The following is a 20,017-nucleotide window of genomic DNA, read 5'->3' as shown; positions in this document are numbered from 1 at the left end:
CATTGTGGTTTTGATTTGCATTTCCCTGGTGATCAGTGATATTGTGCATCATGCGATCCATCTGTTAGCCATTGTATGTCTTCTTTGGAAAAAAATGTCTATTTAGACCCTTTGCCCATTTTTTAACTGAGTTTTTTTTTTTCCTACTAAGTTATAAGGTTATTTTGTGGAAGAGGGCAGTGGGAAGTAATTAAGTTGGCTCGTTGCTTGATTGGTTTATTTATTTGTTTGTTTATTTTAGAGGAGGTACTGGGAATTGAACCCAGACCTTGTGCATGCTAAGCACGTGCTCTACCACTTAAGCTATATCTTCCCCCATGTATGATTTTTTTAATGTATATACATACATATATATATATATATTTCAGATATTAACTCCTTTTTGGATACTCATTTGTAAATGTTTTCTCCCATTCTGTAAGTTACCTTTCCATTTAGTTGATGGTTTCCTTTGCTGTGCAGAAGAGGTTATTTGCATTTTGGTTGCTGAGTTGTAACTGCTCATTATGTGCTCTGGATACTCGTCTCATCAGATATCACTTGTCATTTTTCCCTTTTCTGTCAGTTGTATTTGCACTTTCTTGATAGTGTCCTGTGATGCTCCAAAATCTTTAATTTTAATGAAGTCCAATTTGCCTATTTTTCTTTTGTTGCTTGTGTTTTGGGGTCATATCTAAGAAACTCTGGTCAAATACAAAGTCACAAAGATTTACCCCTATGCTTTCTTCTGAATGTTTTACTTTTCTAGCTCCTACATTTAGGTCTTTGGTTCATTCTGAGTTAATTTCATTAGGGTGTGAGGTTTGTGTCCAGACTCATTGTTTTGCATGTGGATAACCAGTTGTGCCAGCATCAGTTCTTAAAAAGACTATTTCTTAGTATCCTTGTCAAAAATCAATTGACTATAGATGTATGGGTTTATCTCTGTGCTCCTTATTCTAATTCCATAGATTCATAAGTTTTATCTTTATGCCAGTACCATGTTATTTTGATTACTACAGCTTTGTAATATAATTGGAAAGCAGAAGATAGGAGAACTCCAGTTTCACTCTTCTTCTCAGGACTGTTGTGGCTCTTTGGGGCCCCATGATTCTGTGTGAATCTGAAGATTAGCTTTTCCATTTCTGCAAAAAAAAAAACGCACTTAGGAATTTTGATAGTGATTATATTGTGTCTATAGATCAGTTTTGGAGTACTTCCATCTTACCAATTCCTTGTATCTCATCAATTAATTATTTAAATCCATTAACACATGGTGTCTTTCCAATTATTTAGGTTTTCTTTAAATTATTTCAACAGGTTGTTTAGTGTCCAGCATAAAAGCCTTGCACCTTCTTGGTGGAAATAACTCCTAAGTATTTTAATTTTTGGATGTACTGTAAATGGAATTGTTATCTTTATTTTTTAAGATACTATAGTAAGGAAAAGCTTTTTGTTCTCTCCTGTATTTAGATATATGAATATATATTTATATATATTTATTTATATGACTGAACTCATACATCCTTATGTAATTCCCTCCTTTAGAATTGGTAATTATCTTAATGCTCACATTATTTCCTGTTTGTTAAATGAGAACCCCTTTAAACTGGTTTTGTATTTTTTGATGTGTTTCTATCATTCCTTAAGAGCTTCTTTAGTTGTTGAATCAAGATATCCCAGGCTTAGCTTTTATCTTCCCTGGAGCCATCTCAGAATAGCTTTTATCCAGGGAATGCTGGTACATTTTAGTGGATAACATTATCTGGAAATGAAGATCTGTGGAAATATATAACATCATCAAAATATATCATTGTTATGTCCACATATTGCAATTTTTCTTTGCTTGTTTTGGAAAATCAAACAGCATCGAGGTATCACTAATTTACTTTCTTTTCCACTTCTCCTTGTAGTTCCTCCAGTAATCCGGGTGTATCCAGAGAGTCAGGCCAGAGAACCTGGGGTGACTGCCAGCCTTAGATGCCACGCCGAGGGCATACCAAATCCTCAGCTTGGCTGGCTGAAGAATGGCATTGATATTACACCCAAGCTGTCCAAGCAGCTCACGCTTCAAGGTGCTTTTCACTTGCATTTTTTCCTTTTAAATGACAATGTAGACATTTCATTCTAAAATTTATAACACATTTTACGTTCTTTGGAGAAATGAGAAAATGAGTCTTGGTGGCAAAAGAATGTCATGAATATGAAAAAAACATGGTTGTACCTAAGACATCATATTTGAAATAGAGTCCTTTAAGATTTTTAGTGTTTTAAATAATAGTCTTGTCATAATGATTAGTTATGTCATTATTTTTGTGATGAGTAAAATGTTAAATTTTTTAAAAAAAAATGTGTCCTCTGAATTACAGCAGATATGCTGAACAGAATAATTGGATCTCTTCATTGAATATGTTCCTGAAAAGACCATTTAAATGTTAAATCATACATTAAAATATGTATTACAGAAAGTGTCAATAATATAGAAATTCTTTAGTGACTGTTCTGCAGCATACCTTGCAAATGAAGAGAGAGAAAAATCAAAACATTACCAAACATGTCTCACATTTATGTTGTTTTAAAGTTATGAAGTCCTTACACTCTAATATATAAAATATGCTATGTATGTTCCAACATTCGAATGTGTAGATATAATTATTCAATTATTATTCAGATGATAAAAATCACAGATGTGTGGTATGTGAAAAAGCAACCAATCTTTGTAATGTCAGATAGTCTAAATAATGCAAAAGTATTTGCATATATGTTAATTACACTGGTAAGTAAACAAATGCTTGAATATTTCCATTGTCAAGGTTAGTACAAAGCCAGTCATTTTACTGGAGTATGTGTTGCTTGGCATTATATTCCTTATTCCAGGTCTTTAAATTCCTTCAATTCATACTGTTAGAAATGAATACATTTTCATTTTAAAATTATTTCTGTAAAAATAGACTGCCCTTTTTATTCAACTTAGTTGATACACTTTATCAGTATACATTTTTATGTAATTAAAAAATTAAATTTATTTTTGCAAATCAAAAGTGACATGAGGAAGTATTTTTGACTTTTAAAACCTGAATCCTAGCAATCTCTGTGTTAATGTAAGTAGGTCCAACAAATTTACATGTTTACATCTACTGATTACATCTTGGGGTCTGTACTCTGAGAAGAGGATTGATCTGATTATCAGAAATTAAATTGAAGAAAAGGCTATTTAGCTTTCAGTTTTTGTCATCTCTTGGCCATTTAATAGCAGCAAACCTTATTATAAGAACATATTATATCTTTGCTCCCAGGAATATACAGGAAGGCCAGTTTGGGAAGTTGGTTATACCCTAAACTCAACATTAAAAGAGTGGAAGACTTGTAAAATAGCTATTCTCATTTTTAAAAGTAAGAAAAAAATAGGTTAAATTTTGAGAAACTATGACAAATAATAAAAGATGAGCAGGGAGCACAGCCTGAGAAATAAATCTGGGTGCACAAGAGTGTGCAATTCCATGTGACTTTATATATGGTTACATATTACCAATTTCCAGTTATTTAATTATCCACTTATTTATCAGATGCTTATTTGGCATTTCCACGTGAGGTCCACGTCTAGCTATGGCATAGATGGGATGATATGTTTAGGAGAAGCAGTAAAATTCTGAAAAAGCAGAGACATTGTATTGGCAGGGAAATCATGATGGATGAGGAGGGGACTAATAATTTACAAAGAGGCAGGAGAACAAGGCGGTGTTACAGAAGGCAAGAAAAGAAAGCCAAAGATGGGAAAGGGCTCAACCACGCTGGGTGCGTGGAAAGGCTGAGGAAGGTCATTGCAGTATCTTTATGGGTTAGTGGTTAGTTCATCTTTATAGCATTTAGAAAACCAGTCTTCTGTTGGCTTAGAGATGAAAAAGGAGGTAAGAATTATAAAAATCTCTTTCCATGTTTTTAAAGGAATAAAAAGAAGATAGTGGCTGCTGGTGGGAAGGCTTAGGATTAAGGAAGATATTTCTTTCTTCTTGGACAATGTATTGGTTTGAAAGGATATTGTGAAAGAGGAAAAAATGTGGATAATGGACTGGGGGAAGGATGAAAAAATTCCTGTAGAGATCAACAAGAAAAGAGGCAGATTTGCCTTGGGAAGAAACAGAGAAAATTTCCTTTGAGAAGGAAATACAAGTGAAGATGTAGATAGAAACAGGAAGTTTGGGGATGAAGTTTTTTCTTTTTTTTCCCCCAGATTTTGTTGAACTACAAATGGCATATAAACTTGCATAAGTTTAACATATACAACTTGATGATTTGATACACTTATATATCGTGAAATGATTTCTAATCCCTTCTATGCACTTCATGATTTAAAGAGCAGGACCTCCTGCTTAGAGTGAGAAGTTAGTATTATCCTGGGAAGCATCAAACAAAGAGTAAAGATTTGAAATATAAGTGGAGTGGGATATGAAATGCAACCATAAAGGTCAAGTGAAATAAATAGCAAGTGACATCCTGCAAATTGAAACTTGTGAATTTGAACATTTGTAAATTTGCTTATGAATAGTCTAGTGATTTAATCAAAAAATTAGAGACAGGAACACCAGATGCAGAGATATGTCATCTTGTTCTAGTTCTAAAGGGCAGACATGTCAGGATGATAAATGGACCAGGAAATTGGTAATTCTGGCAATAGAGTAGAAAACATCTAGAAATGCTAGGTTACATAGGGAAAGAGGGGAAGAAAGTGGGGCATATACACTCCAAGAGCATAAGGATATTGAGATGAGAGAATTTGAAGCAGGACTAAATTGGATGTTTCAAAAATTCCAGAAATTTCCATTGTTAAGTGTGTGGGTCTTAAAAGAAAAATACGTTCTTTGGAGAGGACCACCCTTCATGTAAAAGAAGCTGATCTGGGCTTAAAACACTGTTCAGTCCCCATCTTTTAGAGCTGAGGGTCTGCAAATGAATAAACACAGACCAACCTGGAAAGTTGCCTATTTTTGTAAATAAAGCAATTTTTGCCTGTTTTTTGTTTGTTTGTTAGCTTTTTTGTTTGTTTTTTGTTTGTTTTGTTTCTTTAGAACACAGCCACATTTAATTTTTACAGTCTTGTCTGTGGCTGCGTTCATGCTATATTAGGACAAAGATGACTAGTTACCACAGAGACTGTATACCCCACAAAGTCTAAGATATTTACCATCTGGCCTATTTCAGACAAAACAACAACAACAACAACAACACTGCCAACTGTTTTGGAATAGTGAATCTCAACAAAGGATGAGGGGAATGAAGATGTGCAGTAAACTGAGAAAGAGTTTCAAGTGATTTAAGTGATCATACAGCTCCAAAAGCTCCCACCTCTCCAAATCCCACACACACCCCTTGAGAGCCAGTGGCTCCTAGGAATGACATTTAAGCTCATTTCCTATTCGTTTTCTATCTTCTTTCCCCAAACAATCATGTGTCCCTTATCCATCACAATGTGTCATGTCCCTTGCTACTGCACATGGCGTACGGTGTTCTTGTGATTGGGTATCACAGAACACACACACACACACACACACACAAAGAAAGAAAGGCAAGTAAAAGAAAAGATGAAAACCTACACAAATGAGCAGGGAAAACCCTGACCCTTAGGGTTTGGTAGAACAGGAGTCCAGCCCTTACCTTTAAGGGTAGCAGTGTGCATAAGATCATTCTCTGAGTCTCAGATTCTGATCATTAGTTCTTATCTGGGCCAATTAAGCAATAATCTATGTAAAAGCACCTCATATATTGCCAACATACAGGAAATAGTTAATTATACCCTGGTTTCCAGCTTGGAGAATACAATTCATTATTCAGGGATTAGCTTAAAATAATATTTAACCAAGATTAAGAAGTTGGATTAATCATTCACTTAACCCTTTGTTAAGCATGGACCACATCAGTTTCCATATAAAATATTGTTTACTTTAGGTATTTCAGGCAAAAGACTGAAAATCTTGCAAACAAATCATGCATTATTTTCTTTCTGCCTTCCATGCCTAATAATTGCAGTTATATAAAGCAGACTCAATAATACACTTGAAAAATGGCATTTTTCAAATATTATACTTGTATGATGAGCTCACTTAATTCCTTTATGGCATATCTTTTCACATATATTCTTCTGCAAATGAACCACATTGGTATGAATTAAAACTGTCACAATCGCTGAGGACAAAATGGATTCTGAATATTAAAAATAAATACATAGATGAAATGATGGTTATCCATACGTGACACTTTTTATACTATGCAGGAAATAGGAAGTGAATATAAAATATGGTGTCTGTGCCTTTGATAGAGTATTGGGGTCTCTGTAATAGAATGACAGCATAGTTTATGAAACACTTGAATGCACTTGGAATAATTTGGCATGTCTCCAAAGCATGGAAGGAGGAAGGAAAACAGTTTAATTAGGACAAGCTAAGATAACTGTTTGGCTATGTAATCGGAAATCACTCTACCAAAGCTGAAACTGTAGTTGACAAGTTGCATTTGCCTTCTTTTTTCAGCAAATGGCAGTGAGGTTCATATTAGCAACGTGCGCTATGAAGATACAGGAGCCTACACTTGCATTGCAAGAAATGAAGCAGGCGTGGATGAAGACATCTCTTCTCTTTTCGTGGAAGATTCTGCTAGAAAGACCTGTAAGTATTGAACACACACACACACGCCCCCCCATACTCAACTTTACAACTAAAATTTCTTTTTTTTTTAATTGAAATACAGTCAATTACAATGTGTCAATTTCTGGTGTACAACACAATGTCCCAGTCATGCATGTACACATATATACAACTAAACTTTCATCATAAACAAAGGCACCAGAAAACTCTGTGAAATCAGCAATGCATTAAAAAAGAACAAGCGAACAAAAAGCAGTTTTCATAGGTAGAAAGGATAGAATTCTTGAAATATTAAAAATAGATTAAAGGATTGAAAAACAAGATTGTGGAATTTTCAGGACAACACTAAAACGATTTTATTTCTTCAGCAAGTGTACTTAAGATATTTAGGGTCTTGTCTTCCTATTTACTCATACATGAAGTTAAATCCTTTGCAAAATCCCTCTCCCAAATGATTTGGGAGTCAAGGTTCCAAAATACAGCCAAGGGACATCTTATACGTTTAATATATTAATGTCATTCTTTTTCTTGCCATTGCATGGTGGTCAGTGGCCCAATGACTATACAGCAGCCATTACTGGCAGCAGGCAGAGAAGAACTGGGGTTATTTCCAGCATGAGACACCCACTGCACTGGCGCCAACATCACCCCATGGGCTGTTCTCACTTTACTGCTAGACATCCTTTGTCATCACTGTACGTCTTCTAATTGTATCATGAAGTTTTAAGAAAAATGCACTGTCCTTTTTAAAAATTATTACTTGGTGAAAGGGATGTGGATGGAGTGGGGAGGCTAATGATGGATTTTAGGTTACAGCCAAGTTATTTAGAACTCATGGAACTATTGTAGCATTTCTTTTTTTGAATGATTATTTGGGTTATTTTAATTTTATTGTTTATTGCAGTACAGTCAGTTACAATGTGTCAAATTCTAGTGTACAGCACAATGTCCCAGTCATGCATGTATATACATATACTCATTTTCATATTCTTTTTTATTAAAGGTTATTATAAGATATTGAATATAGTTCCCTGTGCTATACAGAATAAATCTGTCTTTTTAAAATCTATTTTTATATATAGTGGCTAATATTTACAAATCTCAAACTTCCAAATTTATCCCTTCCCACCCCCTTTCCCCAGTAACCATAAGATTATTTACTATGTCTGTAAGTCTGTTTCTGTTTTGTAGATGAGTTCATAGGGGCCTTTCTTTCTTTTCTTTTTTTTTTTTTTTTCAATGAGTGATTTTCTCTCTCTTTCTGGCTTAATTCACTTAGAATGATGATCTCCAGGTCCATCCATGTAGCTGCAAATGACATTTTATTCTTTTTTATGGCTAAGTAGTATTTCATTGTATGAATATAACACAACTTCTTTATCCAGTCCTCTGTCAATTGACATTTAGGTTGTTTCCATGTCTTGGCTATTGTATATAGTGTATATGAACATTGGGGTGCATGTATCTTTTTGAATTAGAGTTCCCCTTGGATATATGCCCAGGAGTGGGATTGCTGGATCATACAGTAAGTCTATTTTTAGTTTTTTGAGGAATCTCCATGCTGTTTTCTGTAACTGCTGCACCAAACTATAGTCCCACCAGCAGTGTAGGAGGGTTCCCTTTTCCCCACACCGTCTCCAGCATTTATCATTTGTGGACTTTTGAATGATGGCCATTCTGACTGATGTGAGGTGATACCTCATTGTAGTTTTGATTTGCATTTCTCTGATAATTAGTGACACTGAGCATTTTTTCATGTGCCTATTGATCATTTGTATGCCTTCCTTGGAGAATTGCTTGTTTAGGTCTTCTGCCCATTTTTGGATTGGGTTTTTTTTTTTTTTCTTATTAAGTTATATGAGCTATTTATATATTCTGGAAATTAAACTTTCATCAGTCGCACCATTTGCAAATGTTTTTTTACCATTCCGTAGTTGTCATTATTGTACCATTTCTTAGGTAAGCTCTCTACAGGCAAACACTCAGACCCTTTCCTCCCCTGGCCTGCATGCCACAGCAGATTGTGTGGGGATTGGGTCTAGGTGCACTTGGAATGACTCTTCTCCCAAGTCTGATCTGTTATACCCATTTGTATCTCCTATCAATCTAAGTTTTTGCAGGGGCCCCTGAGGTTTTAAGGGCCCTTTCCTTAGACATGCCCATTGCTCTGAGCCCAGTTTTTGGACAACATTAGAGCGTTGTCCCAGGAATCTTCTTACTCCTCTTTCAATCAGTGAGTTCACATATGAGTAGATCCCGTGAGGAAGGAGGAACTTATCCAGGCCCCAATTCCCAGTACATCAGTGTCCATACTTGGTCTGACTAGGACAATCGTCATGATGAGCAAAAATTTAAAAATAAAATTCTTCAAGGAGAAAAAGAGAAAAGAACACTGGATTTAATGACCTGGATAAGGTCTACCATAATTTCTCCACTCCTTTTATGCAGTTATCCTAAATACCAATCTGCAGTTCACTTCCTGTTAGACATTAATTTTAGGCACCAAGTAATTGAAAACTAGTTTTCTTTGTCCTTTATGATGATGCTTATGAGACAGGTTTTTAATTTCAGCTCTGTATTTTCATTTTCTTTTAATGCTGGTCATGCATTTTTCTATATATTTCTCTATCACAAAATTGAACTAGCTAGCCATAATTTCTTGAGTCAATAAATTACTATCTACCAGCATTTACATTTTAGGAACATTTTACTGGAAGAAATAATAAAATTGAGTCCTATGAATGTGTATTTTAATTACGAACATTTTATGAAATCAGGTTTTCACTTTATTTTACTTATCCCTTTAAACTCTTACATGTCAAAATAAAGCATTTTAAATAATTTTTGAGATTGTCTTAGAAATATGTTGTCAAAATCAGAAGTATCATTTTTATAAGATATAGCAGTACAGGCCTTAATACATATATATTTATAGAACTTCCCATGCTGTCTTATAAGAAGCAAGACGCAAGTGTAAGATTTGGAGGGTTTTTTTCTAAGTCTGAAAGTGAAATATTTCTAAGAATTTCTTATGCATTTAAATTATGTGACATTTTCAAGGATAAAGAACGGAAACTAAACAATTTTGGTTTTGTTTTTTTAAATTAATGAATGAATTTTGGTAGGGATACTTAACATAAGGTCTACCCTCTTGACATATTTTAAGTGCACAACACTGTTAACCATAGGAACTAAGTTGCAGAGCAAAGCTCCAGAATGTATTCACCTTATGTAACTACAACTTTGCAACCAGTGAGCAACTCTCCATTTCTTCCCTTCTCTCCTTCCCCTGACCACCATCACTGTATTTTCTGTATTCATGATTTTGACTCTTTTAGATACCTCATATAAGTACCTTTAAGGCTGAATAATATTACAGTGTATGTATACACATTTTCTTTATCCACTGATTTATCAATAGATATTTGGGTTGTTTCTGTATCTTGGCTGTTGTAAATAATGATGCAATGAACATGTGAGTGAAAGACATCTCCTTGATCCTAATTTCAATTCTTCTGGTTGTATACCTACAAGAGGAATTGCTGGATCATATGATAATTCTATTTTTAACCTCCAAAATGTTTTCCACCATGGCTACACCATTTTACCTGCCCACAAACAACTTGCAAAGGTTCCAGTTTCTCCATATCCTTGCCAACACTTTTGTCTTTTGTTATTTTGATTAACAGCCCTTCCAATAGGTATGAAGATAACATCTCATGGTGGTTTGATTTGCATCCCTTATGATTAGTGACATAGAACACCTTCTCATGGATTCACTGGCCATTGGTTTGTTTTTTTTGGAGAAAAGTCTATTCAAGTCCTTTGCCCATTTTTAAGTTGGGTTATTTTTCACTATTGAGTTACCGGAGTTCCTTTTTTTTGAAAATTAAATGCTTATCAGATATATAGATTGAACATAGTTTCTCTTGTTCCATAGGTAATTTTTTTTTCACTCAGTTGATTGTTTCTTTTGCTGTGCAGAAACTTTTTAAATTTAATATGTTCCAACTTGTCTATTGTTGCTTTTATTTTATTGTTGCACCATTATTAAGAACATACATTATGTGCAGTTGATAACAGGGAAGTGGACATTTTTAGAAACTAATGTACATAATTAAAACCAGGATAGAGCTAAATAAGCAAATTAACTGAGTAGAATATTAGTAACTACAGAAGAGAGTAAGTGGAAAATGTGAGACCGTCTGTGTGGTAGAAGGTAGTTTCCCTTGGGATACTTCCTAGGACTCAATAAATTGTCAGAATTCCATATAAAAAAAAACAAAATCAGGGAAAACTCCAGCCTTTTTGTAAGCCCTCACTTAAGGACTGCTCTGGGTTCTCTTCTAGACATTTCATGGACAAAGACTAATAATGTTAATTACACAAGTCACACTTGTATTTTGACAGGTGGATGTTCTCAAAAAGAACCAAAGCAAACAGTTACAGACCCACCAGTGATGACTTACTCTTCTTATTTGCATGGGTTAAAAATTCTTCACTTGTCTACCTGCACCAAAAATAATTTCAAAGGTCACTTTTCCTTTTAGTAGTGATGGGATACAATGTGCAGTTGACCAACGTTGGGCTTAGGAAGGCCACCCCCCTCGCAGTCAAAAATGTGAGTATAACTTTACAGTTTGCCCTCAGTATCTGTGGTTCCATGTCAGCGGATTCAACCAGCCACAGATTATATAGTGCTGCAGTGTGTCTTTATCAAAACAACCCACGTATAAGTGGACCCTCACAATTCAAAGCCATGTTGTTCAAGTGTCAACTGTTTATCTGAAAAGGTAGATTGGTATAATAACAGAGCACGATCTTGGGAGTAAGACATGAGTTAGACTCACTGTATTACCACATAAGAGTCCTATGATTTGGAGCTACTACATAGCCTTTCTAAGTTTTAATTTCCTCATCTGTCATATGGTATAAATGTTAACTCACTAGGATTTCTATGCAGATATTATAAAGCACCCTAATGCTAGGCATAAATTACCTCTTCCTCCAACTCCTGCAAATTTTCTGAAAGTAATTACTTATTTCTTGCTAGAGACATTGACAAAAATGGTTTTTAATGAGGCTGGAAAATCTAGTAATTGTTGAAAATCAGAGAGTTTCCAAAATGAGTGGCATATATAGATATAGACATTGAGAGGGATGTAGAGGCAGTGATGGATAGAGATATGAAGTATATGAACATCTATATTATTATATATTCAGATATAAAATATTATTTTTCTTGACATTAAAAAATTGAATCAGCTGATAAGAGTATAATTTTTTTCCTTTAGTGTAAGATTTTTCTGTGTAAAGAATAATATTTTTTTTTTTGACAGAGTCCACTTTTGCCACAGAGTCAAAGCAAAAGCTTCAATTTATTTTCCCTTTATATTGGTCAATTTATATTCCTATAGATTTAAAAATTATTTTGTAAGGTGCTTTTCTTCTGTTTTCTTTTTGGAAGATGCAGAGAAGAGAGATATTGAATTCCATATAGACAGCAAAAAAGATAGGGAAAGATTTACAAATTTTAGATTAAATGACACAATGCAGACTTTGCTTGGCTATGTCTTCAGAGTAATCATCTGGCTATTTTTGGTATAGTCGAGTTCTTATGGTTGGATCAATCACATTTATTTTCTTACAATACATTTCCCAGCCATATGGTGCTATTGAGAGAAAGATTCCTGCAGAGCATGACAGGCCAGGGAGCTGATTTTTTCTGTACCCGAATCTTTGAAAATAATATACCCTACAGTTCCATTAGGAGTAGGGATTGATAACTAAGATTTAATGGAGTGATATTCAGGGAGTACTTAAATGCAAAGAACAGTAGAAGCGGGTCATAAACAACTGTGGTGCTTGGAACAGGGAGTAGAAGGTGATCTGAAATATGTGAGGGGGGTCTCAGGTAGAGGTAGAAAGTTATTTATTTGGAAGCATCTTGCATAGAGTGTCAGCACTTAATACACTTCCATTCCCAATGGGAGTCAATTCCCGGAGGATAACAATTCATCTTCAGAATTAAGGTAAATGGAAAGCAGTGCGAACGTAGGCTGCTCTTGAAAGCTTTTGAGCCCCTGGATGCATTAAGCACCAGGCACAGGTTATATGACACCTTGCTGGGACTTTAGTGAAGGGTATGGTTAATCTAACTTCTTGCAAATATTGGAATATAATGACTGAAAATCTTACACTAGTATATGGAATGTTTTATTTATTTTTTTATTGTCACAGGCAATATTACATTTGGAAATATTGGTCTATTGTAACATTCTTTACTTTAGAATTAACTTCAGCAAATTAATTATATTTGTTGGCTATTATGACCTAAAATTAACTATGACTCTTTAAATAAGCAGTTTAAACGGGTTACACTCTACAAAAAAGATTACTTGAATGAGCAAATTAGATAAATATGTAATGTTCATATAAATTAATAATGATTATAAAACGTGATGAGTGTAATTCACAATACACAGATTTTGAAGTACAGTGAAATAGCACCACTTTTGTCTAAATATTTCAAAAGATATATGAATGCTTAAGAAGTATTTGCCTATTTTAGAAATAGAGATGAGGATCTTAAAATAGGTTAAAATATGGTCTTTTTATATATAACAGCAGTTTAAATATGACATCACAACATTTGAATGTATTCTGATAATATAAACAAGGTAATAACCTTTCTAATCTTCATTTACTTCCTATTTTTAAAGACTAGAGAAAATACTTCATAGGGGCTGTTGTATAGATTTAAAAGATTCATTAACAAAGGGTCAGATTAATATCTACAGAGGCTAGGAGCTAATATAAGCAGATTAATGCATTGTCTATCAGCAGATAGATGGAGCCAAATAGACCAGGCATCAATTAATAATTTTTATACCCAATGTGACCTGGGTAAAATAATTAGGAATTTGGAAAATCTATAGTTAAAGATAAGTTGTGGCCATTATAGCCAGGGTGATATTTTAACCCTGATAGTTATAAGCTAAGTGCTGGAATAAAAAAAGAACCAATTAAAAACATATATTTGAGGAAAAATGAAATAAATCAATAAATGAAAAATATTGTTATTTTCTATCGAACATTTGCTGAATACTATTCAATAGAAGGACTATACTAAAAATATTTTAAAGCAGAGGGAACAAGTCATACTTCTTTTGAAAAGCCCCAAAGACGACTTAGTTAATATTCGTCACAGACATTTACATATTAGTAAGCTTATTATGAAATAAAACACACTTAGTGTAATCAGACTCATGTTGAGGTTAACCATGCTTGAGAAGCATTTATTATTTTATGAGCTTTCATTGCTCATCTTAAATACTAATATTCATGCTCTCGATTTGGTCAACGACACTGTCACATCCTGTGAAGTAACTTGTTCTGTAAATCTTTTCATCTGTTGACCCAGAACGTGCTGAAATTATCTGCCTTGTGATTTCCATATCTGAAGGCTCTGTTTTCAAAATAGCACCGTTTTCAGTGTCATTAAACAGACCTGTTTCTAACGCATTGCTGTTCTTTACACAATAGTAGAAGCTTGCTTGTCATTTGACAAGATGCCGCGTGATCTGAATGTCAAAGATTGACAGGCTTACAACAATCATCAGTAATCAGGCATCTCTTGCCTACAAAACAAAATGCAACTCAAAGCTTCCTTATTTTGATTTATTGCCTACATTCCGTCTGCAGGGTGTTATATACCTTCAGGAGAATGTTCCCATCTTATCTTGTATTCCACAATGTCAATTTGTCTAATTTATTTTATGGTAAAATGAGGCAGGTAATGATGACATTTTATTTACATTTCTTCAGGCATGCAGACTGAATAAGATTATATACAATGACACTACTGAGTATAAAATCTCTGTGAAACTTTTAGAAAATCTAGACACCGAAATTTTGTAAAATGTTAGGACTCACTTTGATATTCGCCAACTCCAGACGGATTGCAGTTGGCAAATCCTTTGCAAAATAGCTGTGCCAGGTATCCCCTGCTTTTTGTAAATTCAATTTATGCCACTTTGCTTTTACGAAAGACCTATTTCACTCATGGCAAGCAATCCTAAGAGGATTTTTCATTCTTATGAAGAAAGGTGAAAAGTGCAAATCACATTCAACCTGTCTTGCAGCAGCCTTTACAGAGGCTGCAAGAGTGGGACCACCAAGCTCCGTCCCCGGGAATCACACTTAGTACCTCAGCATCTCAGCACCAAGCCGCCATAGCTGGGAACTGTCTGTGAGCATCTGTGATTTACCTCCATTTGTTTTGTGCATCCCTTAGCAAGATGTGTCTTAAGGCAATTGCTTCTCTCAGTGCTACTTCAGCTTGGGAAAGGTTTCATAGAAACACTCTATTTTCAGATAGTGGGGAAACCTGTACTTAAGTTCCCAAAGAAGTGAGACTTGTCATCAGTCCATGATTTTCTCAGAGTTCTCTGCTATACGAATTCCGTCAGAGAACGGTGTTGATGCGCGAAGAGTTAGTAAAACAAACGCGCCCTTCAGAAGCCCAGGCTCTGGGGCGAGGGGCTGGAGGGAAGTGACTTTTTTACGTTTTGTGAAATCTAGTTGGTGCTGCACACTTTTTATCAGTTGTGAGCAAGGGGCCCGTTTTTATACATCTGTGTGTCCTCTTATCCTCAATTTGCCCAGATTCTGGATTCTGATAAGAGCTGCTTGTTATACGAATATGCCAGAAAGAGTGAGTCAGACAGTTTGAATATTGTTCTGCCTCCTTCTTTGCTTTATTTTCCAACTCTGTGTGCATTTCCGTATTTGTGTTACCTGTGAAACATTATCTTACATATGAAATGGTATTAAACATGACATTTCCTAGTCACTTTTCTATCTCAGAAGTAAAATTGTGGGCCCATTTGAATATATTTCCCCTACATTGACCTGCTGCCTTTCTAATGCATATCTTTATACTAGATTCTGGTCTCAATAATAATAAAACTTTAGGAAACATTCTGGCAATAGTAAAATTTCGATAGAAAATTAATTATTAGTGAACAAAATAGTTCTGCTTTTGTCTGAAACATGTCCTAATAGAAAGTCAAAATGTGTTTCTAGATATAGTTTGGGTTCAGAAGACTGAGATTATGCTATAGAGTAAAGAAAAAAGATACGTTATTTTCTAATGTAATTATTGCAGTGATATTCGAGCAAAAACTATATATTATACATATATAGATATATCAATCTAATATTGTATTAATTATGATTATATTAATATCAGAATATAATTTCAGGTATATATTTCAAAGGCAGGATAAATGTCAGAAAATCAGTATGATTAGACTAAAATTAAGAAGTTCTCCTTTTTTTTTTTTTTAGGGGAGAGATATTTGGTTTACTTATTTATTTTTGGAGGAGGTACTGGGGGTTGAACCCAGGGCTTCATGCACGTTACACTCTACCACTTGAGCTATACTGTCCCCCCACCAAAATTAAGAAATTCTAATCAAAAGAATTTGTCATTAAGATACTGTGAACATAAAAAATAACTTAGTGTCATAGATGGATAGGTAGATTGGTAGATGTATAGACAGATGTAGGTGAAACAAGCCAAAGAAGATGTCATTTTTAAAGACTTTTCAGAGATGAGGAAAGCTGAAGGGCCAGTATATATTCTGAAATGATGTTAATCCTCATTAGTTTTTAAAGAAACGCACTTTATAATCACAAAGAAATGCCATTTTACATCCCCTAAAACACCAAGAGTTAAAAAGCTACCAAGGCTTGATGAATTTTGGAAAAGTAGGACCCCTTATCCATTGCTGGTGGTAGTGTTGGTTTTACCTCCCTTTGGGAAGCACTTTGGTGTTACCTGCTAGAGCTGATTTCACAGATGCCTTGGGAGCCAGCGATCACACGTATTAGAGAAACACTGAATTACTATACATTCAGGAGTTATTTAAGAAGAAGAACCTGCCATGTAGTTAATATTTTGCTATAATTTACTGTTTCCTTTTAATTTGCCTCTTAATTACTTCCATATTTCCATGGCAACTCAACTAACTTAATTTAATTTAAATACATCTTACAATAGGTGTAATTTGATTTATGTAATTTAAATGTGTGCAAAGCTAAGTTACCTTCCCAAGTGCATGAATACTATTTTGTTATTACTCCAAACTGATTCAGTTCTTAATGGTCTATTGGAAGAGGGACATTTACAAAATGTATAAAGCTCATAAGACTTTTCATTGTGAGGCGAACAAAAAAATCTGCAGGGAGCAATAGGTTTGTTCATTTGTGTTTTCACCTATGAAATATTTACTGAGAAAAGAACAAACACACAAACAAACAGGCTGCTAGCATATGGCCAGCACTCAATAAGACTGTGCTGTACTTTCAGAAAGGCTATAGTTTAGTGCAGTTAGAAGTAAAGGACAGCGGTGATCCCTCGTAGGGTAACATAATTGCTGTAATAGACACACAAGCCAAGTGGGGTAGGACTGCAGCCACAGAAGCATCAAATTCCAGCTGAGCTGAACTGCGTAGTCATTATCGAGGTGACGACATTTGAGCTAATCGTTGGTGACTGTAGTAATACTTCTACAGCTGGAGACTTAAAAGTATGTCAACTCAGAAAATAGGCATGAAGTCCACAGTGGGTTTTATTAACTTTGTATAATGTAATCATATAAAGATTTGCTAGGAATTTGCAGCACCTGGAGAGAGCGAATTATTGGGTAGAACCAGATTAAGGGAAGCCTTGAACTGCATGAATGGAAAAAAATCAGATTAAGAGTTTTTGATATACTATATTTCTGCAGAGGGAAAAATTCTTTTCTACATATTCACTATTTAGTGTTTACTCTAGAGCGTTGTTAACATATAGTAGACATTTGAGTAATTTTTTTTAATCACCTGGGTAGGATTAACCAGATTCAAATCCCCAATCTAGTGTATAAGATCAACAGTCTTGTCTGTTGACTGTTTAATCTCAAGAAGGAGGAGGTATTGTGGAAATTCGTGACAGCATGCTTCTGGAGCACAGCGAACGTGAGCGTTCGACGTGAGGCTGAGTCATCTTCCTTTACTCATCTTTTGAAGAGTCTTTGGCATAATGGCATTTCCCAAAAGATAGTGTTACTTGGTTTATCAGCGTCTCTGAACCTCCAAGAAGAAAACCAGTAGGTTTGGAAAGTACTGTTCTTTATAATAAATAATCATCTTTAAATAGCCAAGGATTAAAATTATGCCCTGGGCAGCTTATGCCTATTAAGTTATAACCATTAAATTAGAGCAAAACTAACACTGAAAAGATTCCGTTATGCTAATAGATAGAAGATAATCCACTGTCAGCTCCATGCTTCTGTGGCCCTGAGAGCAACCTTCACTTCACACAAATCGGTACAGTGTTGACAGGTACACAATTCTGGCTATGGAGACTAACAGGAAAACGTTTTGTTTGAGACTCAAAGAAGTGGGTGCTCTGCTCATTAATGTGTTTTCAGAACATTATTCTTTTACTCCAGACTATTTGATTAGCCTCTTGTACTTGTAACACATGCTGACTTGTTTTGCTTTTTACAATTACTATAGAAATTAATTCAATTAGAGATTACAGAAATGACGTTTTAATGGATCCAATACTCTAAAATACTTGATACAGTGTCTTGCACATAATAAGGGCTCAATCAGTGTGTTCTGTTCACCGATATTATTCTGGGTCGCTGATTATCGGCTCTACATTTTTCTTAAATGTATTGGACGATGGATAAAAATGATATAAATGAAAAACTGTCTAAAAGTATGGGGCCATTCAAGAAAGAGTTACAAATTAAATATTTTTTAATTTATATTTAGTAGCAAGCTATTGAGGTTCAGACTGATTTAGGAATTACTTATACCTTCATTAGTATGTATGCCAACTGACGATTTATTTACTCTTGTGTCACATATTCTGTTACTTCTGTGAAGCTAAATCCCCTTTCTGAATCTCAAAGTCACATGAAATGTTTTATACTCAGTTGGAAAAAATGCCCTCAGAAACTGAAAAATTTCTACTTTATTCAAATTTGATCATTTTCCTTTGCTGTTCCTTCATTTTTCTGTGTGGGTGGAGGTACTGGGGATTGAACCCAGGACCTCAGACATGGTGAGCAGGCACTCTACCATTGAGCTATACCCGCCCCAGTTCCTTCTTATAGAGTGTGGAGAAGGTAGGTTTCATAGAGAATGTTAGTGTGTGTGTGTGTGTGTGTGTGTGTGTACATACATATAATTTTTATTAAATATATATAAATGTGCATGCATTAATGAGGAGGAAACCGTTTTTATGTCACATTCTCAAATTCATTATCAAAGTCATGCCTGGGTGCATCTGACTTCTAAGCCTGAGCAGTAATTAAAGGTCACACGTGTAGTGACCCTGTGATACCAGAAGGCTTCAAATGACAATGCTCTCAGGTTTCAGTGCCAGTGTTCACTCTCCCCGTGGCACGCACGGCTCCACTGCTGCTACTTGGCCTGGATTTCTTCTCTCCCTGACACTTCTCTCTGAGCATCTCTGACCCCCTTCTCTGGTTCTCTGTGCCAATCACTGCCGCCGCCAGAGTATCACTGCTGTCTGACTGCTGTTTGATCTGCCCTTTTCTCAGCGCTGGCAATGGCAGGGAGAAGGGTAGCTGGCATTGTTCTAGCTCATTAATACAGCATCTGTAAGTGGGTTTTTATTTGGAGAGGGGGGGTGGGATGGACAGGAGAGAAGGGGAGAGAGGTAAGATAGACCCAGAGGAGAACAGAGCAGTTTATTCCTTTTGTGATTTTCCAGTGCATGTTTCTCCACTGTAACAATGTGTAGTAGTGATCTAACTCCCGGGAGTAGCAATGATGTTTCAAGTAAGGAAAATCGAAAGCATTAAAATCATCCAGGGCAGTAACTTCAGTTTCCTTCTCTTAACGCGTAGTGGTGGTTTCTTTACCTGGTTTTAGACACCGGCGCCACTTCTTCCCGCTTTGATTTGCCCTTCTAACACGATAAGGAAGAATGGTGCTTATCAATTTCATCTTTAGGCATTTAAAAGCAGTGATGGCCATGTGTCCACCACCAAGAAGGCTTTAGGCTCCTGGAAGAATAGAGATTTAAAATCAGGTAGCATTGTGGCCAGGAGTTTCAGTGGAACAATGTTAAGAAGCATAGGAAAAAATAAAAATTGTGGATGGATTGAGACACTTTTCTGGTTTCATTACAGTGTCATCTCTCTTTAAACGTACTACTGAATCTTTTTTTAACTTTTTACTTCTTAAAATTTTTATACAATTTTAAAGTTTACTTTCCATTTACAGTTATTACAAAATATTGGCTGTATTCCCTGTGTTGTACAACACATCCTTGAGCCTATCTTTCACCCAGTAGTTTGTACCTGCCACTC

General features: G+C 35.2%; 1 protein-coding gene across 1 annotated transcript in view; it reads left to right on the top strand.

Moving 5' to 3' along the window:
- Nucleotides 1–20,017, top strand: part of FSTL5 (follistatin like 5) — a 667,318-nt gene that overhangs the window by 534,610 nt on the left and 112,691 nt on the right. Inside the window, exons 9-10 of the mRNA XM_074376817.1 lie at nucleotides 1,893–2,054; nucleotides 6,504–6,638. Of these exons, the coding sequence (XP_074232918.1) occupies nucleotides 1,893–2,054; nucleotides 6,504–6,638 (297 nt within the window). The remainder of the gene's footprint in view (nucleotides 1–1,892; nucleotides 2,055–6,503; nucleotides 6,639–20,017) is intronic.

The sequence above is a fragment of the Camelus bactrianus genome, chromosome 2 (genome assembly GCF_048773025.1).
Source record: "Camelus bactrianus isolate YW-2024 breed Bactrian camel chromosome 2, ASM4877302v1, whole genome shotgun sequence".
Classification (NCBI taxonomy): Eukaryota; Metazoa; Chordata; class Mammalia; order Artiodactyla; family Camelidae; genus Camelus; species Camelus bactrianus.
Note: the sequence above shows the minus strand (reverse complement) of the source record. Positions and strands in the feature narration are given on the sequence as shown.